At 35.2% G+C, this 21312-nt stretch overlaps 3 protein-coding genes across 4 annotated transcripts; 1 reads left to right on the top strand and 2 right to left on the bottom strand.

Moving 5' to 3' along the window:
* The first annotated feature begins 640 nt into the window (after nucleotides 1-640).
* On the top strand, nucleotides 641-4681 carry LOC125818056 (uncharacterized). Its single transcript, XM_049497563.1, has 3 exons — nucleotides 641-907; nucleotides 1952-2070; nucleotides 4321-4681. The coding sequence occupies exons 1-3, from the start codon at nucleotides 699-701 to the stop codon at nucleotides 4509-4511; spliced, it is 519 nt and encodes a 172-aa protein (XP_049353520.1). The 5' UTR covers nucleotides 641-698; the 3' UTR covers nucleotides 4512-4681.
* Nucleotides 4682-5821: 1140 nt separating this feature from the next.
* On the bottom strand, nucleotides 5822-6284 carry LOC125818046 (uncharacterized). The gene has a single exon (XM_049497553.1). The coding sequence runs from the start codon at nucleotides 6242-6244 to the stop codon at nucleotides 6032-6034; it is 213 nt and encodes a 70-aa protein (XP_049353510.1). The 5' UTR covers nucleotides 6245-6284; the 3' UTR covers nucleotides 5822-6031.
* Nucleotides 6285-8913: 2629 nt separating this feature from the next.
* LOC125818030 (protein transport protein SEC24) lies at nucleotides 8914-19592 on the bottom strand. 2 transcript variants are annotated; one of them, XM_049497535.1, is made up of 14 exons: nucleotides 19204-19592; nucleotides 18927-18986; nucleotides 17179-17232; nucleotides 16917-17089; nucleotides 16609-16795; nucleotides 16219-16364; nucleotides 15987-16141; nucleotides 14550-14631; nucleotides 14349-14464; nucleotides 12790-12883; nucleotides 12045-12170; nucleotides 11206-11483; nucleotides 9659-9873; nucleotides 8914-9561 (listed from the first exon to the last, which is right to left on the bottom strand). In XM_049497535.1, exons 1-14 carry the CDS (start codon nucleotides 19529-19531, stop codon nucleotides 9350-9352), a joined length of 2226 nt encoding a protein of 741 aa, XP_049353492.1. In that variant the 5' UTR covers nucleotides 19532-19592; the 3' UTR covers nucleotides 8914-9349. The 2 variants fall into 2 exon arrangements, with proteins under 2 accessions (XP_049353492.1, XP_049353491.1); XM_049497534.1 differs by having other exon boundaries at nucleotides 12045-12168; nucleotides 12785-12883; nucleotides 19204-19591.
* Nucleotides 19593-21312: the final 1720 nt, after the last annotated feature.

Below are 21312 nucleotides of genomic sequence, written 5' to 3'. Positions count from 1 at the left end.
GTTTGAAGTTTTTCTTAATGGGTTAACTGATAATCCGATAGTAAATTAATAAATTATATTTATACCATTTTGGTAAATAAAGTCTTTGACTTATGATTTAGTTTCATATTTTTATTTCTGGTAGTCTCAAACTTCTGGTTATTCTACAATATGTTAGTGTTGTTTTTTAGCATGTGCATGGTTTATTTGGTTTGTGATAATGTTTCTAAGTGATTTTCAATCAATTATTTTTTTGTGTCAAATCTTAACGGTTAAACTAATAATCGAACCGATAACGATCAATAACTGATAAACCAATAACCGATAAGTCAATGTCTTAATGGTTCTTAACGGTTTAGTATGTCTACAAACCGATCAGTTGAATCGATAAGTTTCAACATCGAACCGAACCAACTAATACGTAGCTCTACTTGGTAATTCATGTCCTACGTGATGTTTTATGTTTTAATTCACATACTACGTGTATTATGTCAGATACAATATGTTTGTCTACTTATTCAACTTTATATAAATTTAAATATTTATTTGTGCACACCCCAAAAATCGAGGTTCAGTCCAAATCAGATTAAAAAACACGTTTATATATTATAAGTATTGAATAAAATCCTCTTCCATGTAACAATTTCATGGCGGGAAAAGAAACCTAAAACCCCAAAAATCATCTTTCAGTATTCAGCCAAACACACAGAGAGAGAAAAATGTCAGAGATAGAGAAGCAGAAGGAGAAAGTAGTAGCAGAAGCAACAGTGCAAATCGATCAAGAGGGTCTTCCCAAAACTATTGTACGCAGGGTTGTGAAGGAAAAGCTTTCTCAGCTATCTACCGATACTGATATCTCACTTCTTCGTGACTCGCTCCTTGCTTTCTCTGAAAGTGCTCGACTTTTCATCCATTACCTCTCCGCAACGTAAGGTTTAATGGGTTTTGCAGATTAGTTTCAATTCTTTCTTATTTTTGATAAATTTCAATTAATTCCTGGAAAATGATGAAAAGGGTTGGAGATTATGGGTGTTGTTTTGAATTTTGTGATCCGGAATTCAAATGGGTTTTGTTAAATTTTTGTTCTTTTACTGATTATTTATTGATTCAGCCTTAAAAAATTGAAATTTAGGATTGTTTGTTTTGTTGCTAAAAGGAAGTAAGGAAATTTCTGAAATTTTGTGATCTTGGATGTGTACTGGGTATTCTATTTTTGATGACGAGTAAACCTGCAGCACAGGGTAAACCTTGATCCTGTGCAATAGCTCGCTAATCACACGAGAGGGTTAAATTGCACTAGGCAAGTCCTGTGTGATGTGCTTGAATCAGAAGTCCAACCCCTTGTATTGTGTATTCTTTTTTAGTTAATCAGCTCACATACATCAATTTTTGAGCGATTAGGTCGGATGAACCAAGAGGTAGAATTGTCTTGTTGCTTAAAAGAAAATTTGGTGCTTTTTGAATTCTTGTAATTGTGGAGTTAGAAGAATTTTGTTTAAAAAATCATCCTGATCTATGGTGAAGTTTTTGAGTGTTTATAGGAACTGATCTGAAGCTGAAAAATAGGACTGTGTTGATTGTGAAACTGGCTTGTTGCTAAAAGAAAATTGGGAATTCTCTGAAACTGTGTAATCTAGGATTTAAAGGGTTCTGTGTATTAGCTAATTCTTTTACTGATTGATATCTAAGTTTTGGTTGATTAGTAGGATGAACACTAAAAGGTGGGAATTTGTGAAAAAAAAAGTGATATATTGTGATTCTAAGCTAGTGCTGAAGTGTGAATAAGGTTATTTATTGATTGATGTAAAACATAATAAGGCATGCTTTGTGTTGACAGTTGAGGAAATGAAGAACAAGTTGGATTATATATCAGTGATGATGCAGAAAGATGGAAACATGATTATGTTTTCTCTTTTCTCTTTTGTGATATTTCGCTTCAATGAGTGATCTCATTTGCAATGTGCAATTGCAGTGCTAATGACATATGCAAGGAGTCTAAGAGGCAAACGATAAATGCAGAAGATGTGTTCAAGGCCCTTGAAGAGATTGAGTTTCCAGAGCTCATTGAGCCTCTCAAAGCTTCTCTCGAGGGTCAGTTTCTTTTCATTGTTCTAAATTTTTTCGACAAGCCAGTATTTTTTTTCATGAAGTTGAATGCTTTCCATCGTAGACTACATACTCCTTTCATTCACCAATTGTTGCATACAATCACAGGTCAACATTGGGATCAGATATCTAGATTGTTGTCTATTTAGTTCTTCTATATTACTTCCAGATTTATGAGAGCAATGTGCTACAATAATGAATAGTATCTTAATTGGCAAAACCAAGTGTTGAATTTCAATGAATAGTTATTCTTTTATCTGATTGCTCTTATTCTCTTCTTATTACTTGAAATCATCAACAATTTTCTTCTACTATAGTATATTATTACTGAACTATATCTGTGAGAGGTGGGCTCACAAAAGATGATTGTCTACTTCCCTTTGCCACATAATATATCCATTGAGTTAAATACTATCATTGGCAGGTTACATAGTGTGATCCGGTGTATGATGCTTGATCTCTTGTTTAGGTCTACAGTTAAACATATTCATACTGGGATGAAGAAAGTTTGTCATTTTTCTTTGTTCTGCTAAAACCAAAGGAGTGTTATGGCCTCATTAAATTGGAGGATGGCACTTGTTGAGGTCTCTCTGAATAAGAATAGATTGTGTTGTTGAAACTTCAATGTTATCTTAGTAACACGATGGAGCTAGAGTACCACATATGTTAGTTCAAATTGATTAAATCACCTTGCATTACTATAGAAAGCTGAGGTGTCTTCTAACTTACTCTAAAAACCTCACTCCCACTAAAGGGTGAAAGAAAGTCTAGAATGTTAAGATCTATTTGCTTCTTCTTGCTGCTAACACTAACATTTACTTTGTACATATGTTGATCAAAAGGAGAAATAAAAGTCGGTAATAAGCCAAATATGCCCATTGTGTTGTGTTAGGGCATAGAGCTTCAAAGAATTGAATGGTTAGTGAGGATTATGGTCAGAGATCTTTCGAGCTGTATCAGAGTAGCATATGTGTGTCAATCCACCAGGTCTGTAGCCAATGTTGTTGTTTTTTTATATGGTAAAAGTTCTATTGGTAAGGTACTAAGGTACCCAGAAGGTACACAAAAATACGACAACAACCTAGGCCCCTACATTCTACAATAGATTCAAGCTACATAATTTCCAAGTGAATCCAAGTAATCCAATCCATATACTGCTCCATGTTCGCCCTCTTCACACCCAAAAAACAGACTATGCAGGCGCAGGTTCTTGACTCTACAAATATGATCCTTTTTATTCTCAAAACAACAAGCACTATTTCTTTTACACCAGAAAGGTTGTTGATGATTGCCTTTGTCTCCTGGCTATTATCGTCGAACAGATTTGAAACCTGCGTTACATATTTTTATTAGGCTTGTCCAGAGGTACTCTATAAAAGGTCAAAAACAACAAAAAAGAGCTGAAATTAGAAAACAAATGCTCACATTTGAAGACTGAACATTTGAGAGTTGTCTGGCACAGTAGCTCTCTTTACACCAGAAAAGTTGAGTATATTATTGCTTATTGAGCACTCTGAATCACTGATCTCTTTATCGGTGTTAAACACCAAGTCTAGCAATTTACAACTTTAGTAATATATCATTATCTCACTTGTCTAGGACATGTAGAAAGTCTTAAAAAACAAGGTCCTGACTTTGAGTTGGAGGGAGAGGGAGTAATTATTTGGGACAGATTAAGTTTTTAACATTTGGGCTTATTAATCATTCTCTTCATATGAATTAGAAGAAAAAACTATTTTCATTTTCTTGTTCAACTACCAAGTACATGCCTATAGTTAGTCTTCTCATGAGTTTTGAATTTATCCGTTATTTCACATAATTTCTTCCCATCCGTCATAGAAAAAGAGGTTCTTTTACCCCTTATTTATGTAATATGCAATAATCACCTCAATTAAATCTCTACTTAAAACTAAACTGGATCATTGATATTTATAATCCCAACTTGTCTGGGATTGATCATTGTTGATTCTAATTGATCTCTTAATTCGAGTTTCCTGTTGTGGCAAGTTTCAGACTGGTTAAACATATATCATTTGTTTGTCATGTGTTTTACATCCTCGAATTGTTAAATTGAGAGAACTCTGTGCAATATCAGATGGATACATGTATGATAACTGATAGATTATTGCTTTAACTGCCTTTCGTGGTCTGATTCAAAATGAGGCAAAATTTACTGTGGTGATGAAATGGACTTACACCTATCTTTGCTTTACATATTCTTCCCTCTTTTTACAGGATTCAGAGAGAAGAACTCTAAAAGGAAGTCAGCGTCATCAAAGTCCCCAGAATCTAACAAAAAGGCTAAGCTGAAAGAACCTGTGGAAAATGGGAAGGGTAAGATGAAAGAACAACCCTCGGGTAACGAAAATGAAGATGCACAAGCTGGAGAGGAAGTAAATGAAGTTGAGGATAGTGTTGATGATTAACAAGATTATTGTTTGCGCTTGCCTTCGTCGTTAGACATGTTATTCATGCCTTTGATATTAACCCCTCAGAAAAATGTAATCTTATCTTGGATGCAAAGTTAACAAACAGTTTGTAGAGTTTTATTCTGGAGTAAAATGAAGTTCTTTGGGAATTTGTTGTTCTTTTTGTCCATCCTCCTGTTCGATGTGTTTATTTATGTCATATAATTATAAACTTTTGAGTACATTTTGAAATTTTATCTGAGATATTATCATCGGGTTGAGGAGAGTTCTCATGAGTTCTAAAGCATATCATAGTTGCTGACGAAAAATGAATTTGAGATCATCTCGATTTTCCGTTTGTGTTAGTTCGTGAATTTTATGAAATGAGTGATCGACTCTATTTGAGTTCAAATTTTGTGGATCAATCGGTGACAACTTATTGAATGATACTCATTGTTTGAAAGGCTTGACATCACTTTTTCGGAGTTTATGTGTCACAAAATAGGAATTAAGAATTATCTCAATTTTTCGTGTATTAGTTAATGAATTTTTTGGAACATGTGTCACTGACTTTGTTTGAGCTCAAATTTTGTGGATCCATCATCCATTGGTAACGACTTATTAGATGATATACAAGAGGCGGACATTGCATATTTTTGGAGTTTGTGTCACGAAACAAGAATTCAAAATTATCTCAATATTTTGAGTATATTATAGTCTATGATTTTTTTAGAACATGTGTGATCAACTCTATTTGAGCTAAAATTTTGCGAGTCCAATGGTGACAACCTACTAAATAATAATACCCTTGATTTTCAAAAGGTGGACATAACTTTTTTGAAGTTTGTGTCACAAAACAGAAATTTAGAATTCTCTTAGTTTTTCCGGAATACGTGTGATCGACTTTGTTAGTAATTGAATTCCTTATATGGTTTCACATGAGAAACCGATCCAAATATAATCTACATTGAACAACACAAATACAGATATAAATAACTATTGCTCTTCAATAAATACGTCTTGGTCCCAAACAAATCGAGAGGACTATATGAATTCTCACTGATCATGTTTCATTAAACTGCCCACAACCGGTCAATGACAGTAGTGTTCAATTTTGAGCAACAATCATATGAATGTACGTACCTTTGGAACTAGAAAACATGTAACTGCAACACTATAACAGCTTACTGAAGATCAGGCAACAACAGGAAATATGCAAGGGAAAAACCTGTACCAAAGCAGAATCGTGGCTGTTTAACAAGGGTGCAGAGTAGATATCAACAGTTCCACATAAGAAAATAGAGACGCTAAAATTTCTTATTAAACGCTGACAGGAGGACGAGCCATAATAATTGCTGCAAAAACATCACTGAATTGGTGTACACAGTAGGGAGAATGGTTGTTTGCTAATGTTTAACAGACATTCAAAGGAGTGACAGCATACAAGAAGACCAGTTAAGATGAGACGGAAAGGAAAAGGCGAGGATGAATCCATCCACAAAATCATCAGAGATTCACTATTTTTCCAACTTATGCATTCATTTATCTGTTTTCTCCACTTCTTCCTCCTTCTCACCATATCGGCGCTTAAACTTTGCAATCTGACCAAGACTTTGAGCCATCTGACGCCTTGCTCTTATGTGATAAACCTTGCCTGTTTGGTGTATTTTGGTCATCATAACATGCATCAACCGTCCACTTTGAGTCACGTAGGATATCCATTGCATTTGAGGGTGAATTCCTTTCTTCATTTTTTTTTTCCTGAAAATGAACCTACAATTAAGTAGCAACATAGTCTTCCTTACAAAATTAGATACTTCCCCGGGAGCCTCAAATAAGCAACATTGTAGCTCTAAAAGAGTTATTCTTTTGCTTTTGGGGGGATGGCACTCTAGGCTATATGCTACAGCCTGTTAAAGCCTTCTAAATGAAGAATCAGAGATTGGGAAAAGACGAATTGCTAAGAAAAAAAATAGCAAAATGATATTCTCTTAACTCTGGCAAAAAAGACACTAAAGGGTGAATGGATAAAATCCCTAATTTGGACTGTAACATAAAAACTACCAAGACTAAATTTTGCAAAGCTAAGAATATTTCCCTTCCAATACCACTTTCAGTTTCTCCCTCCCTCTAAATCCAGAAATAGAGCCTTAAGTCAGTAACATCGGAGGACAAAGCCAGAGGTAAAAGCAAACACCAAAGTTTCACTGAAAAGGGTCTAATGAAACAACAATAGCAGGAGAGCACAACTAGAGCATTTTTCATTCTTGCACCTCATTTCTTCATAATATAATCTCTTTTTTTTCTCTAAACCTTTTCCCCCATAAAGAATAGCTTATTCCTTGTAAGAAAGGAAAAAGTATAAAAAACAAAAGATGTTCAATAATGAAAATAAACATGGAACCATTATCACTGATATGAAAACTCTACTATTATACACAAACATATTGATTTTTATCCGATTAGAATTTGAATATCCTTTATTATCAATCTTAAAGCCAAATTAGAAAAACTATCACAACTTAGGGGGTGTTTGATTGATCAAAATGTATTAGAGAACATTTTCTCTAGGAAAACAAGTTCCTAAAATACGAGGAAACCGACTTCCTCAATTAAACTAGGGAAAACATGTTCAATATAACATTCCAAGTTCATTATAGTCTACTCCCCACCCACCCAACCTTCCATCTCTTGACCATCCCACCCCACACCACCCCCGAACCCCACTCCCCACCCTATCCCACCCAATAGTGTTTTATTAGATTATATAGAAAATGCTCACGAAGGGGTGGGCGTTCGGTTCTTCGGATTAGAAAAAGTGTGCACCGAACACCCAACCAAACTAATTCGGTGCAAATGAGGACCAAATTATCAAAGTATTAAACCAAATTCATAATACTTCAGTTAAAATTCCACATGTCATCACTGTATAAAGTTCAATTCATCACATTTTCATACTCGGTCATGCATTTCCGAGACAACAAAATCACATGAAAGCAAATGAGGAGTAGGCATTTCAAACCAAAATCAAACAGATTATTGAGGCATTTTACCAAACAGGTATTAGGCATTTCACAACTCACTTTTTCTAAATACAAACACAGCTTTAATCAACTGTCTATCATGGATGCAATGTAGAATCGTCCACAAAAATAACAAATTTTAACTCAACAAATGTGAGGAAAAAAAAAAGTTCGATGGAGAGTGGAGACACAAGAATACTGAAAGCACATGCATAATCATAACAAAAATGTTTTAGGGATTAGGGTTTATCATGGCAATCGGAAGAGAAGTGAACTTACAACTAGATCGCCGGAAAATTGACCGGAGAATTTGCAAGGTTGCTGAAGAAGAAGAAGCAGTATAGTTTGGGGTTCGAATTTATTGAAAGAGAATTTTTGTGGGCTTTGTGTAAGTTTGATATAAGTCCAATCATCCATTTGTGTGAGCAAAGCCCAACAAAAACAAAATACGAAAAACGTTCAAGGTCAAAAGTCAAAATTATTAAAATCGAATATTTACTCATTAGATAAGCGAAGTCAAAAATTCAAGATAGTTAATCCTTGGACCAATCTCGGGCCTAAGACAATTCAGTTCATAAATTTGGTGTGGGCGCTCGGATCGGGAAGGATTCACATCTAGTGTATCTTGATCATCGGACCGATTTTGGACCTGAGACAGTTCGGTTCATATCTAGTGTCGGCATTAGAGCATTGATAGGTACTTTCCCTAAAACGAGAGAACTGGGAAGGATGCACCTTTGGTGTATCAGTTACCGATCTCGAACCTAAAACAGTTCGGTTCATATCTAGTGTGGGCATTAGTGCATTAATAGGAGCTTTACCTAAAACGAGAGAACTGGGAAGGATGCACCTCTGATGTATCAGTTATTGTGTCCACGGTAAACGCTGAATAGCCATACGTAGCGGATAATTACGGAAAGCATCCAAGTAGTAAGCTCAGCCCAAACGATATTTTTGAAGCTCACGTAGAAAAAAAAAAGTGGGTTAGACAAATTAAAAGCAATTTGGACAAAGAAACAAGTGGCATAGACAAATCTCTTTTGTCGATAACCTTAGACCAATCAATTGAATATTGATTAACACATAACTGATCGGACACTACTTGAAAACGACCTCATCTACAAAACCATTATTGTAAAAATCATCCGGTGTAGAAAACTTGGTTTTTCCACAACACTGAACTTGTCACTTCAGATTGATTATAAAGATGGTGGTAAGTACAATTGAAGCCTTCAAGTTTGAGTCCGGAAAATGAAATAATCGCCTTTGATAGAAAGCATTTTACCCACCAAAAGTGAGACTTGCCGACACGGATTCATTGCTAATTCAAACTAGATAGTTTGAACACTGAACTTTGTACTTCACAAGAACAAAAACATAGGTCAACAGAAGGAGAAAAGAATTACATTCAATTTGCATATGCCAATGCACCAACAGAACCAAATGTGTGAATTGAGAAAACAACAGAAAACCTGACAAACAACAAAATTCTGGTTCAAAACACAGCTATTTATTCTATATTTAAGGTACTAACCCAAGAAAAAGATAAAAGTTTGAGCCAGCTTCTGGTACAAATTTTGAATGAGCAAATCTACCGTCTAAAGCTGAACTGGGAAACATATAACGATACGGTCTTGGGAGGTGACATCGGTACAACTGCTCTGAGTAAGTCAGAAATGCTTGCTGTGATGCTACATGTAACCCTTTGTTGCAAAAGTTTGCACTTGTTCATTGGTTGTCGATGATACAACTGTTTCTGGTCGAATTGTACAGTGAGTTTGGAGGTACCTGCTTCCTGTCATAACCTGTGGTGTTGAAAGATGGATGCACAACTTATTTCAAGTACTCCAATGTGCTTTGGTTAATCTCCTCGAGGAATGAAACGAAACCCATGACACTAGTAAAGCCGCTTCCTTCAACATCTTGTTCCTCTATCAGATAATTCTCAAACGCCGTTGCATCATCCTGCCCTCCCTTGATAAATGAAAGTTTTGGTGTGATACACCTCTCTTGCTTCAGCTTGTTTATTGTTGTTCTCAGTAAACCTGGTTATCAACATCAAAGTTTCACATCTCAAAAATGCACCCACAATAAGGTTCCAGTGATACCTAATGAAACTGTAAGAAGATATTTGTTACTTACAGTCCTGAGGTGGCGGAAACGGAAGTGAAGGGTCTGCTGTCGAGGAATAGAACACAATGAGATTTGTGAATGCATCAAGGAAAAATATTGGACTGCCACTTGTAATCAGCGCAGCTCGGCTCAGGGAATGTCGAGGATATGCTTGCTTATCCGGTGAGGCATATGAGGTTAACAATGGATATACAGCACGACTAAGAGAAGAAGGTTCTAGTGCACTGCATCAAAAGTCCAAAGTCGTTAACAATAAGATTTACCACCTATCACCCCCCAAAAATTGACAGCAAAACAAAATATCACTATATAAGGAGTCACGGTCAGCATTTAAACATAAGTTGAAAGGCCATATTTCCTCTTTCTCTTCTTTTATCTTTTTATGTAGTGACAGATACTGTGATTGTGTGCACTCCAGAGACAACATATAAAGTTCTCTTATGTATGTATACCACCATTATAAAAAGACCCAATGAACTGTTGAAGAGATGTTTTAAGTAGAACACCGAAATAAGGTGCCATCTCTATTTGACCAAATCTTTTGGAGTAAGACGTAAATACTACACGTGTCACTCCAGAGATGATAGTTCATCTTTTACTAGATCACAAGATAATGCAGAACTTTGTGTCCTTGTGAACGGAAAAAAAAGTTTGGGTATCACTATGTGTCTATGTCCATGACCATACTAAATGAGGTGTAGTGCTAAAAAAAATTATACTTGAAAGAACCTTGATCCCTTTAATCCAGACTTTTGAAGTATTGCCAGATACCTCTTTCAGTAGAATACTTGAAGAGACTTACATGTTCAAATCCCAAAAGTTACATAGAAAGATATCCTTAAATGTATATGAAAACTTACCCAACGAATTATATGACAAGTCCACTCATGCATAATATTTTCATAACCATGCTTTTGTAAACTGGAGAAGGGAAGAGAGAACTACAAGACTTTCCCTTCTCATGTTTGGCTTAAAGCAAAGAAGTGGAGAGATAATTTCGCCTTCTGTCCCCTTTGGCCTTTTCCTTAGACTAAGGTTGTTCCTCACTCTCTTGCTCTTTCCTCGGAGGTCTTAAAACTCTCTGATATAGTTCCTTCATAAAACACTGAACTCCAACTTCAAAAAGCATACTGCCATCTTATCCCATTGTCATAGATCAGATTTGTCTAAAACCTCCTCCCTTTTTTTCAAAATTTGTTGTCTAAACGCTCCCTTCTCACATTGCTTCTGCTAGCAGCCTTTCAGGTCATAAATCAGTTCCTTGCTCCTCTTTTCCTTCTTTCTACTTTCCTTTTCTTTTGCTTCCCTTAGTTTCCAAACAACAGTTACCTAAGAATGCATTCTGCATATCTTATTTCCAGTTGAAACTTAAAAACAAGTATTCAGTAGCTAAATTAGTTTATTCCAATGTCATAATCTCTTCCCCATATCCAATATAACCCCCACTACCCCTCCCCCCAACCCCCAACCCCCCAAAAAAAACAAGGAATTAAAGAGCTGAAACTCTAATCTTATGAGCTAATTAAGAAAATAACCCACTTGGAATATATCAATACCTAGAAAGACACTGAAGATATATTCGGTAGTCAGGATGCACGCCTTCTTCGTGTAAACGGAGAAGAGGATTTCGTAATAGAGCAAAAACCAAGCGGGGTAAAGGCTGCAGTTGAGGACATTGGGAAAATGCAACATCAATGTGAACGCCACTTGAACCTCCATGCCCAGACTGAATAAGTTTGCAAGCATCATTATACTGAGCCGTAAGAATAACAAGCCAATCATGAAGTAACATTCTGCCCTCTCGAACGCCTTGCTCCAACGAGGCTAGAATAACCTGAGAACAAGGAGAATTATTCAGCACAAGTAAAGAGTAAACTTATCCTGCAATTCAGAAAGCATGATTTGGTATATGAATAAAAATGGGGCAACTATAGTATATAAACCAAACAAGGAGAGACATGATATGTTTGATCTTATACAGATATATCTAATACTCTACCAAATACTTTTAGCTTACAACTTGATTTGTGGTATTTCAAGAGTTCCTCTCATTTTAAAAGAGTAACACTCATTTTATCATATTTTTGCCTATGACAGAGAATTTTTTTTGTGAAGTTTGTAATCAATCTGCCAGATTGTGATATCAATGCATTAATAGGTATAATCTAGAACGAATTTTGTTGTAATATTGGAATAAAAATTGAACTCTTGAAGTCTAGTTTCCAACTGATCAAACAGTTCGTGAGATTTTCAAATAATGCATATAGGTAAACTACCAAAAGTGCAGCAAGTTCATCATAAGTTGCTGTATCTTCACTTCTACAGATCAGTTAGTCCAGTTAATAGCCCTGATGAATTTGCGTTAAAGTGAAACATGAAGCCAAGTAAGACATACCTTGTGGACAAGTAATGAAAGCACCACTTCAGAATCAACACAGTCATAAATCTCATTTATGCTATGACCTACTCCAAACTGAAGAGTTCGAATCCTTAATCTCTTTTTGAGAGAATGCTTTGCTCTGCACAACACATCCACTGCTTAGAGCATATCTAATAGAAGATGATTCAAAGGGTATCCATCAGAAAAAGAACAGCAAAAGGAGTTTTTCCTGGCTCAAAGCTAGAGAACTATAAATTATAGAAAATGTTTTAGAATTAAAGAAGAAAAAGAAAGTAAAGAGAAACTAGAGTAATGCAACACAACTAAGAAATGGTCAGATCCAACTGCAATTCCGACAAACATTAATTCCAGAATTCTCTACTTCTAGAGCCACCATCCATTTGCTGTCATAAGTAATTTCACTTGCATAATTTTAAATTGAATCAACTTTTACATTGGGAAGCTAAGAGGTACCAAACACCATATATAATAGGTGGCTCTTCAAATATCCACGGCTAAAACATTTAAGCACCCAACCACCAAGGGTAAACTAGAACCAAACTTCTGCCCAGCCACTTGTCCAAATTCAAAATATAATGACATACTTTATGGTTCTTGGTTTTTTGAGTTCTACTAGGTGAATCAATACTCATATTTATAAATAAATAAATAAATAAGAAACATGCTAGTTGATGGTCACTGCTACCTGAAAGGTAGTAAAGCAGCAAAAAGGCCTCTAGTAAGAACACTGTTACCTTGTTGTAGTATTTGATCCTGCATTTGCAAGTTCATCTGGTGGGACAACAACAGTATACTGAAAAGCAATTTGCAGCATAGGCAATTCTGAAGTATGCCTGCAGAAGAAAACCATTCTTGTGTTATTCATAAATATCTGGCTCACACAAATGATTTTCACTGACATCGGCAAAAATAATGCTTACTAGATGCAGTGGAACTGGGAACACATAAAGAAATTGGTCCAGAGCAGAAAATAAAGAAAATAAATGAACTTTGAAAATGATATAGTTATCAGTATGTATCTACCAAACTTATTTTTTGATAATCAGATAACTTTATTAACACAATGAAGATGGTTCTGCTTTACATAAAGCTAATACATGTATATTTCAGACTTCCCAAATCTATGCAACAAATAATTCCTTTACAACCAAAAAAAAGAAAGAGATTTTGATGTTTTGTAATGATATTTTAAGAACAGTTTTCTACATCTTTTACCTACTCACTTCCAGCTTGGTAATCCTCCAAATTGCGATAGTCTGCGACCGCATCAGATGTTCAACATGTATAATTTATTTTTTTTGACAAAGGTAATAGTGTTCAACATGTATAATATCACAGCATATATTGGTCAGTTGGAATTATGGTAGGTGGATGTGGAGACACAAGGCATGGAACACTGTTCCACACTTGGTGGATTCTTTGGAAGGAAGGAATAGTAGAGTTGTTGAAAGTATAGAAACTTTGTACAATTGAGGAATAGCCTCTTATCATGTACTCCCTTCGTTCCCTTTTAGTTGTCATGTTGCGCTTTTCGAAAGTCAATTTGACTAATTTTCAATGCTAAATTAAATTACCTTGATTCAATATTTTAAACTAAAAATTTACATATTCAAAAACTCTACGAGAAATACTATAGATTGCAATTTTTTGCATATCAATTAGATGAAAAAATACATCTTAAAATGTTAGTCAAAGTTCTTAACTTCTTATCGTTTGACCCTAAAAAGGGAAACCATGAAAAATAAAAAGGAACAAAGGAATATCTTCTTTTGGTGCACCCATGAGATTCCTTTTGTATAAGAAATTGTGTCAACATAGAAAATCATATCGTTTTGTAAGTTTCCTACTTTTGGTATACTTCTTGATACAAGTGGTTTTGTGCCCATATATTTAATAAAATTTATTACTTTTTTCCAAAACACAGAGTCTGGTTTTTGAGAGAACCTTACATCCTATATTGAATTTAAATTGTTAGTGAATATAATTTGTCGAACTAGTCTAAGTTATATACACAATGTTATTTTAGAACCATGTCAAACGTTTCGAAATGTACCAAAATCAGAAGTGTCAGAGATATTGGAATGGAGAAAACAATACTTCAGAAACGTCAGTAAGGCCAACATACAGCTTCACTAAAGGGGCCAATAGCACTACTTTAATCAAATGTGGTTTCTAATGCAAAGAGATGAAGTATCAATTATCTAGCCAAACATAGTTCCATGTAATCTTTGTGTAAAATAAAACAATGAGCATAAAACTTAATTTGGAAAAGGAGACAAGAGATAGAAGATGTATTACCTGGAAAATCCAGAATTATTCGCAAATTCAAAATCATAGGCATATGTAGCGAAAGAATCACAACAAATTATGTGTTGGACATTTTCATATTGTGGATCTGGGAAGAAATGCCCATACTGTTGGGAAATAGTGCAATTCTTATGAGCCAATCAAAATAGTAGAATAAGAACCAGTGGGAAAAAATACTAGAAGAAATCTTACAGAATGACTCTGCTGGAATTCAGACGAAGTCCTCAGCCTTAAGACACAATTAAAAGCATATGGTCGACTTAACATGCGGTACCTGTCAGAATATCATTCTAGTGTTATGTAAACAGATTAATGTAACCTCAGGAAAAACAAGAAAAATGGTTCTTACTAATGTGTAAATCTGTATACTGCTAACAACCAGTTATTTACTCAATAAATGACCCGTCAACGACAAGTCTTCGACCAAATTAATCCTTCAGGCATCACCTAAGGCTTACTAACATCCTTCATATCAACATCCCATTAACGAAATCCCTCAGATTCGCAAAACTTAACAGGAAATATACAGGAAAAACACCTAGTTCTCAGAAAATGCTCTCCTGCTTTCTCTTTTATTTTATTTTTCTTTACTTTAGCTGTTACATACATATCTGATTTAAATTTGAGGATTTATGTTTCCCAAACAAACTGCCATCTATTATTTACATATAAGAATCACCAATTCACCATCTGAAATCCTGTGGGGACATGTAGAACAACACTAAAACTGGAAGTCAGATAAAAAGAAAAGGGTAGCCCGGTGCACTAAGCACCCGCTAAAACTGAAAAGATATGTAATAAAAAAATTATACACTAATCCCCAACACAAGAAAGAGAAAGAAACTGTTAAAAAGTGAAAAAGTGCTCTGAGTTGGTTAAACCGAAAGCCAGATGCCTGTTTTCCTTGCCATAAGAACACCTATTAGAAGAAAAATATAGCCACTCAATAAACAGAAAAGACGAAAAAACTCCAGGAGCAGCACAGCGTACCATCCTTATAAGATCAAATAAAACTAAAATAACAAAGAGCTCCACAATAAAAAGCTAGGAATATGACACATCCCTAGATTATCGCAGCAGCTTCCTGAAAGGCAAATCCAACTTAAGCAATTACCAGCACGTCGTTATTCAGGAGTCCTCTTTGAAGTAAAATCAATGCGCAATCACGGGGAAAAGCTAAAATCAAGAAGGATCTTAGGATTTCATGCCCTAATTTGTGCTATCCTATCCTAGTTGATGCATCCACAAATTAGCAAGGGGAAATCTAAGTGTGCATATTGGTGAAAGTTAAAACCAAGAAAGCTTGTTCGGCAAGAAGAAAGACCCAACTGAATATTCTGCATATTGTCTTTGTGAAGCAAAGCCAAAGCGCTACTTTTTGGGTTAGATTTTATGGCCAGCAGGACACTTTCATTACAAGCAATCAGTGTGTCCATCAAAAAGAGAGAGAAAAGTTAATCAAGGGGGGTTTTGAGTACAGTATTACAAACTTGAGGGATGTGTTGTGGCGGTGGGTTTCCTTTTCCCTTTTTTTGGGTGGTGGAGGGAGCAGTCAGACTTAAGGAATGAATTAGATTACAAAATTCACCTACATTACATATTCATAGCAATAGCAAGTAGCATACTCACATGTCTTGAGGAAGTGTGGAGTCATCAGTGCTCGTATACAAAAATAAGGAGCCTCCACTCTCAATACTCAGAAACTTCAGTGATGCCAAGTCAGTATACTCATTTGTCACAGCAAATATGTCTACACAAACACCTGATTGCACAGCCACGGCAGCCTATTGAAATATATTTTAATGCTTGATGTTCAAATGTAAATTAGCTAAAATAAATAACTCACAAACTATGCTAGTACCAGATCTTTATAGAACGGAGTTTGTTCGGGAAGTAAAGCTCGATCTGCATCCTCTCGTCTACTAGCGTACTGCTCTCCATACCGTCTTGTATCTAGTTGGCCGGCTCCAATATCAGGAGCACCAGAAAGAAAAGCAAAAACTCTAGCTGCATTTTGATCCAATTGGGGAAACAACAACAAAGACACTGAGTATTATATCTTTGGGCAAGATACTGTGGAACTACGAATTTAGGGGAAATATTCTCATATTGCTGTCCACATTTTTAAAAGGTTGATCCAAACGGTAATGGAAACCAACCTAACTAGAGGTGCATCATTCATTGTAGCTGACACAAAGAAAGAATCATTCATTGTAACTGACACAAAGACAGAAGTGTGAAATTGTCATACCTAATGCAAATGTATTTCCATATTCTGATCCAATATAATTGAAAAGGGCTTCCATTGCAGATCCAAAACCCCTTCCGCCCAGGAAAACTCCATCTAACCCTTGACCTGCACCTGATGTCCTTTCCCATGAAGTTGTTGGCCTCAATGTTTCAAGTGCTGACGCTATGCGGTCCTTACAGGTATCCACCTACAATAAATCACTGATTTAGGGCTAGTGCATGCTCATCCATTTTGACATTGAAAAAGGGAACATCTTCACACTCAACTAGAAAAAGAAAAGCATTGGCAAAGAAATTAAACAAACGTACTGGAGCTAAAAATGAAGATAGGGGCATGACATCCTGAAGTTCCATAGACAGAGTACCATCAGAATCATAAGGAATGAAAACATTCTTCACCACTGGAATGGGGCCCTGAACATCATACAAACCTATTTTATGGCTGAATGTGGCCAAGCCAAATAGTGATCCAGGCCCAAGAGCTTGATCCAAAGACAAAAGAAAACAAAATTTTAAATTCCCTCCAGTACAGAGTATAAACTTATATTCAAAAGATTCAACAATAACCAACCTTCTAAAGCAGCTAAAAGGGCACTTTTAACAAGTTCCAAAAACTCCTCCGATGCTGCATCAGAACTTAACACCAGTTAATTCATAATAGCAACATTCTACATATCTTCTTACCACAAAATACATCAGTTCTTACTGTAAAACCTAAGATAGCTCTCAATGATCAACAGAAATACAGTATGCAAAGTGAAGATTGATGTCGGTAAAATTTAACTATGATGGTGTATACACATATATGCATTAATATTATATGTGCCTGAGTGTGCTCATGATAAAAGGAAATAGCATGATGTTCTGAGCTGAAACTTCTCAGCCACATGTTGCTGCTGATCTAGCCTTTGAGACTACAATCCAGTTTCAACTATTTTGACCTTTTTCTTTTAACTTGAGTTTCAACTATTTTGACTTACACACTGAAACAAGAATCTGTAACAAAATTTCTGATTGAATATCACCGAGCTCTTAAGTTCTTTTGGGAAATTAACTGAGCACGTCAAGACCAAAGGCAAATCAAACAAGTATTGAGATAAATTCATAACAAAACTTTGAGAATAAAGCACTTGATCCATGCATGATAATAGAGTGATATTACATTCGTCCACATGACAGAAATATGACAACAAATAAGCCAATAACAAACAGGTATGAAATGAGCACTTTACATTGTGTGGTTTCTAAAATTGCTGGACCAGACTTTGAGTTTAACAATGTGCACAACTGAACATGTTTTATCCATAATAATGATATGACATTCTTCCACATGACTTGGATACGGTATTCAATAAATAAGCTAATAACCAAACAGCTACCAAATGAATACCTTATTCTTGATAAAGCTATGAAACAAATACTCTTATGCTAGGTGATTCCTAAAATTAACTGAACCTAAGTAAACTAGTTATTTTTGTAACTTTGAATTTGGAAAGAAAAAAAAAAGAGGTCTTGCAAACTTTTGATGTATAACATCTAATAGGAAAACTGATAGCAATGGAAAGTTCTCCACATGATGAAAGTGAACAACAATTTGAGATGTAATAATATGACAAGTGAGACATCCTTGGTAGGAGTAAAGGTTATTCATGAAAAGTATACAAGCCAATACAGGTTTCTTCCCCGAATATAATGAAGGTTAACTACTGTATCTTAGAAGCACCAACACTAACATATAAAGATGTGTGAGAGAGAAACTCACATCATACTTCATGTAAATTATTGAATCTCTCTTCCATGACTGAACAAACTAGTTTGCCAAATAAAAATTAGCGATGAACTCTTAGTTAAGATTTAGCTTCATCTATGTTTTCATCAATAACACTAAAGCATAAAACCTATGGAGGAATGCTTGCAAGCATCTTGTCTCTAGATTTCTTCAATTTTAAGATGTGGGTGGCATCCATCCTCTACGAATTCCTAACAAGTCACAGCACTTCAAATTCTCTAAAAAAATGAACAAGGCACAGCACCTCCATTCCCATAAACCTCAACAAACCAACTGAGTTTTGGTTGATTTCGGCCAGTCAATACCTTGACTTCTTTTTCAAAATAAAAGTTTTATACTTGGAAACTACATAGAATAGTATCACAAACCACATTTTGAACTTAAAATAAAACATTTCAGCAAATTATCAATCAATAAACAAAATTTCAGCAAAACTCAAAGTCAGAAAGATTTCTTCGATGCTCTCAAAAGGAAACAATGTAATAGTCCTTACATCAAATCAAAGCAAAAATAATAACCCAGAAACTTACAAGCAAGATCAACAGCTGCTACATAAACAGGCCGTGCCTGCATTTCCTCAGATTCTTCTACTGCACCACCATCAAAAAACAAACAAAATTCAAAAGGGTGCATCTGAATTTCCAAAATAACATAAAAGGGTGTTTTCAAATACAAAAATTCACATCAAATGGGTACATTTGAATTTCCAAAACTACATAAAAGGGTGTCATCAAATACAAAAATTCACATCAAAGGGGTCCCCAAAAGTCAGATTTACAGTAAAGGGTGTCTAAATTACACACTTACTGGGCAATTCAAGGTCAATAAAGGAAGATATATTCTCCGGGCAAGATTCAGGTTGAGAATAACGACTGACAGACTGAGAAGATAGTCCATTGAGTGTACCACAAAGGGAACAAGTCCAAGCCCACTGCTCTTGCTCACAGTATGTATTATAGTAAGCCCAACAATTCTCACATCGCGGTAGTAAGTGACCTTCCGATCCATAAACCGGTGGATTCCCATTCTCATCCTTTGCAGCAAACGGTGAAACTGTTACACCCCACGGTAGCCCTGACTCCTCTAGTGACTCTACGTCAATCGGAAACCGAGTAACTGTTGCACGCACCGCCATTAGAGCGTGAGATTAGAGCTGGTGACAGTGAAAATGGAGAAAAAAATAATATTTGGGGTTTTTTTGAGGTTTTGTTTTTGGAATTTTTTGTGTGAAGAAGGTGGGTGTAGGATAAGGGCGTACGCACGGCATGTGTATTTTAGTGTGAAGAGCTTTTTAATTTCCTTTTTGGGTTACACATGTAATGAGCCAATGTTAATTTGACACGTCGGATTCTAACTTGGAGAGAGTCCACGTCAGATTTAGAGGGGTCGAGTTTGTAATATCTCAAAGTTTTGGGCTTTCTCATACAAAACTTGTGAATTATTCAAATGGGAGCTTAATTTTGAATTCCCGAGCTCGTCACATTATACTTATCTAGTGTGATTTATCTTTCATGTGTGATTTACAGATTATACTGGAGCGTATATTATACTATATGCATCCAAAGATAACAACGGCAGGTCTCATTAACATAAATTAGAATAGTGTATACAAAATTTGTTAGTCTGAAAAGACTAGTGAATAATTAACTAAAATGTAAAAAATATTGATGAATCAAACATAGGTAAAATGAATATTGTATATATAGTTACGTACCGTTATAGCTTGTAAATAAAACAAACCTTGCAAATTTGACAAGACTCATGAATACCTAAAATTAAGTCAATTAAGGATCGTTCTAAAATCATGTCTCATTGTCATAACTTATGAAATTGTAAAAAAAATAAAAAAATGTTACGCGAAGGCTATTATTATACAAAACTGTTAAATGAGGAAAAAACTACTTCCATTACACATTTTACCTTTGCTCTTCAAATGAACTAATCTTAATTTTTTGTTATTTACCAATTAAATTTATACATACCAGGACAGAAGTTCCTTAAAAATTAAAGTTGTGTATAATTTGTAAAATATTATAATACGAAAATATACACCTATATTCGGTAATTTTTAAAGAGGAAATTACGCGGATAAGCAAACATATACTAGTTAATTAGTTAACATAACTATAGTTTACCTTAATTACAATTCGCATCCTACTTTTAGTTATAATTGTGCGGCTCAGTGTTTTGGTTTGTATAATTCGAAATTTGTATAATATAATTTGTATAAGTATAATATAATTTGTATAACTGTTTAAAGTTCAGATATTTATGTTTGTATAAATTCATTATTTCGAGTTTATACAAAAATAGCTCAATTATACAAACGTACCTGCAAATTATACAAACTCACCCATGAATTATACAAATGAGACAACTTAAACTGTAGCTATAACCCGTAAATATGCAAACTATAGCTATGATAATTAAGTTATTATAGTGTTTATTTGCGAAAACTCCCCTTTTTTAAAAAAGAGCAACAAATGTAGCTCTGAAAGGCCCAAGCTCAAATGTGGGCCTGACCCATTGGATATCAACGGCCCACATAATAAAATCTACTAGAAATGCTGTGTTGGGGGCAAATAAATCCCCTACAGGCAGCAAAGCGTCATTTGCGATTTACACACCGAAACAACAGAGGTGAGAAAACTTCTCTCTCTCTATTACTATGCTTTTATGCAATGTAAAATGGCTGTATGTTGGCGTATTGTTAGGGTTTCATCACGGTAGTTCGATTACTTGATGCGGTACGGTGCGGTTGGCCGGTAGAGTTTTGACAGTTTTCAGCTGTTTTTATGCCGTTTGAGGATTTGAATTTCTGTAAATCCTTCATATATTATTGATTATATGCTTATTTGTTCTTCCAGATGAGCATAAACAGTGTTAATTTTTGAATATTTAAGTGCAGGATAATAG

Source organism: Solanum verrucosum, unplaced genomic scaffold, assembly GCF_900185275.1.
Source record: "Solanum verrucosum unplaced genomic scaffold, falcon-dt-bn FXZP01000253.1, whole genome shotgun sequence".
Lineage (NCBI taxonomy): Eukaryota > Viridiplantae > Streptophyta > Magnoliopsida > Solanales > Solanaceae > Solanum > Solanum verrucosum.
The sequence above is the reverse complement of the archived record's forward strand: the minus strand, read 5'-3'. Positions and strand labels throughout refer to the sequence as shown.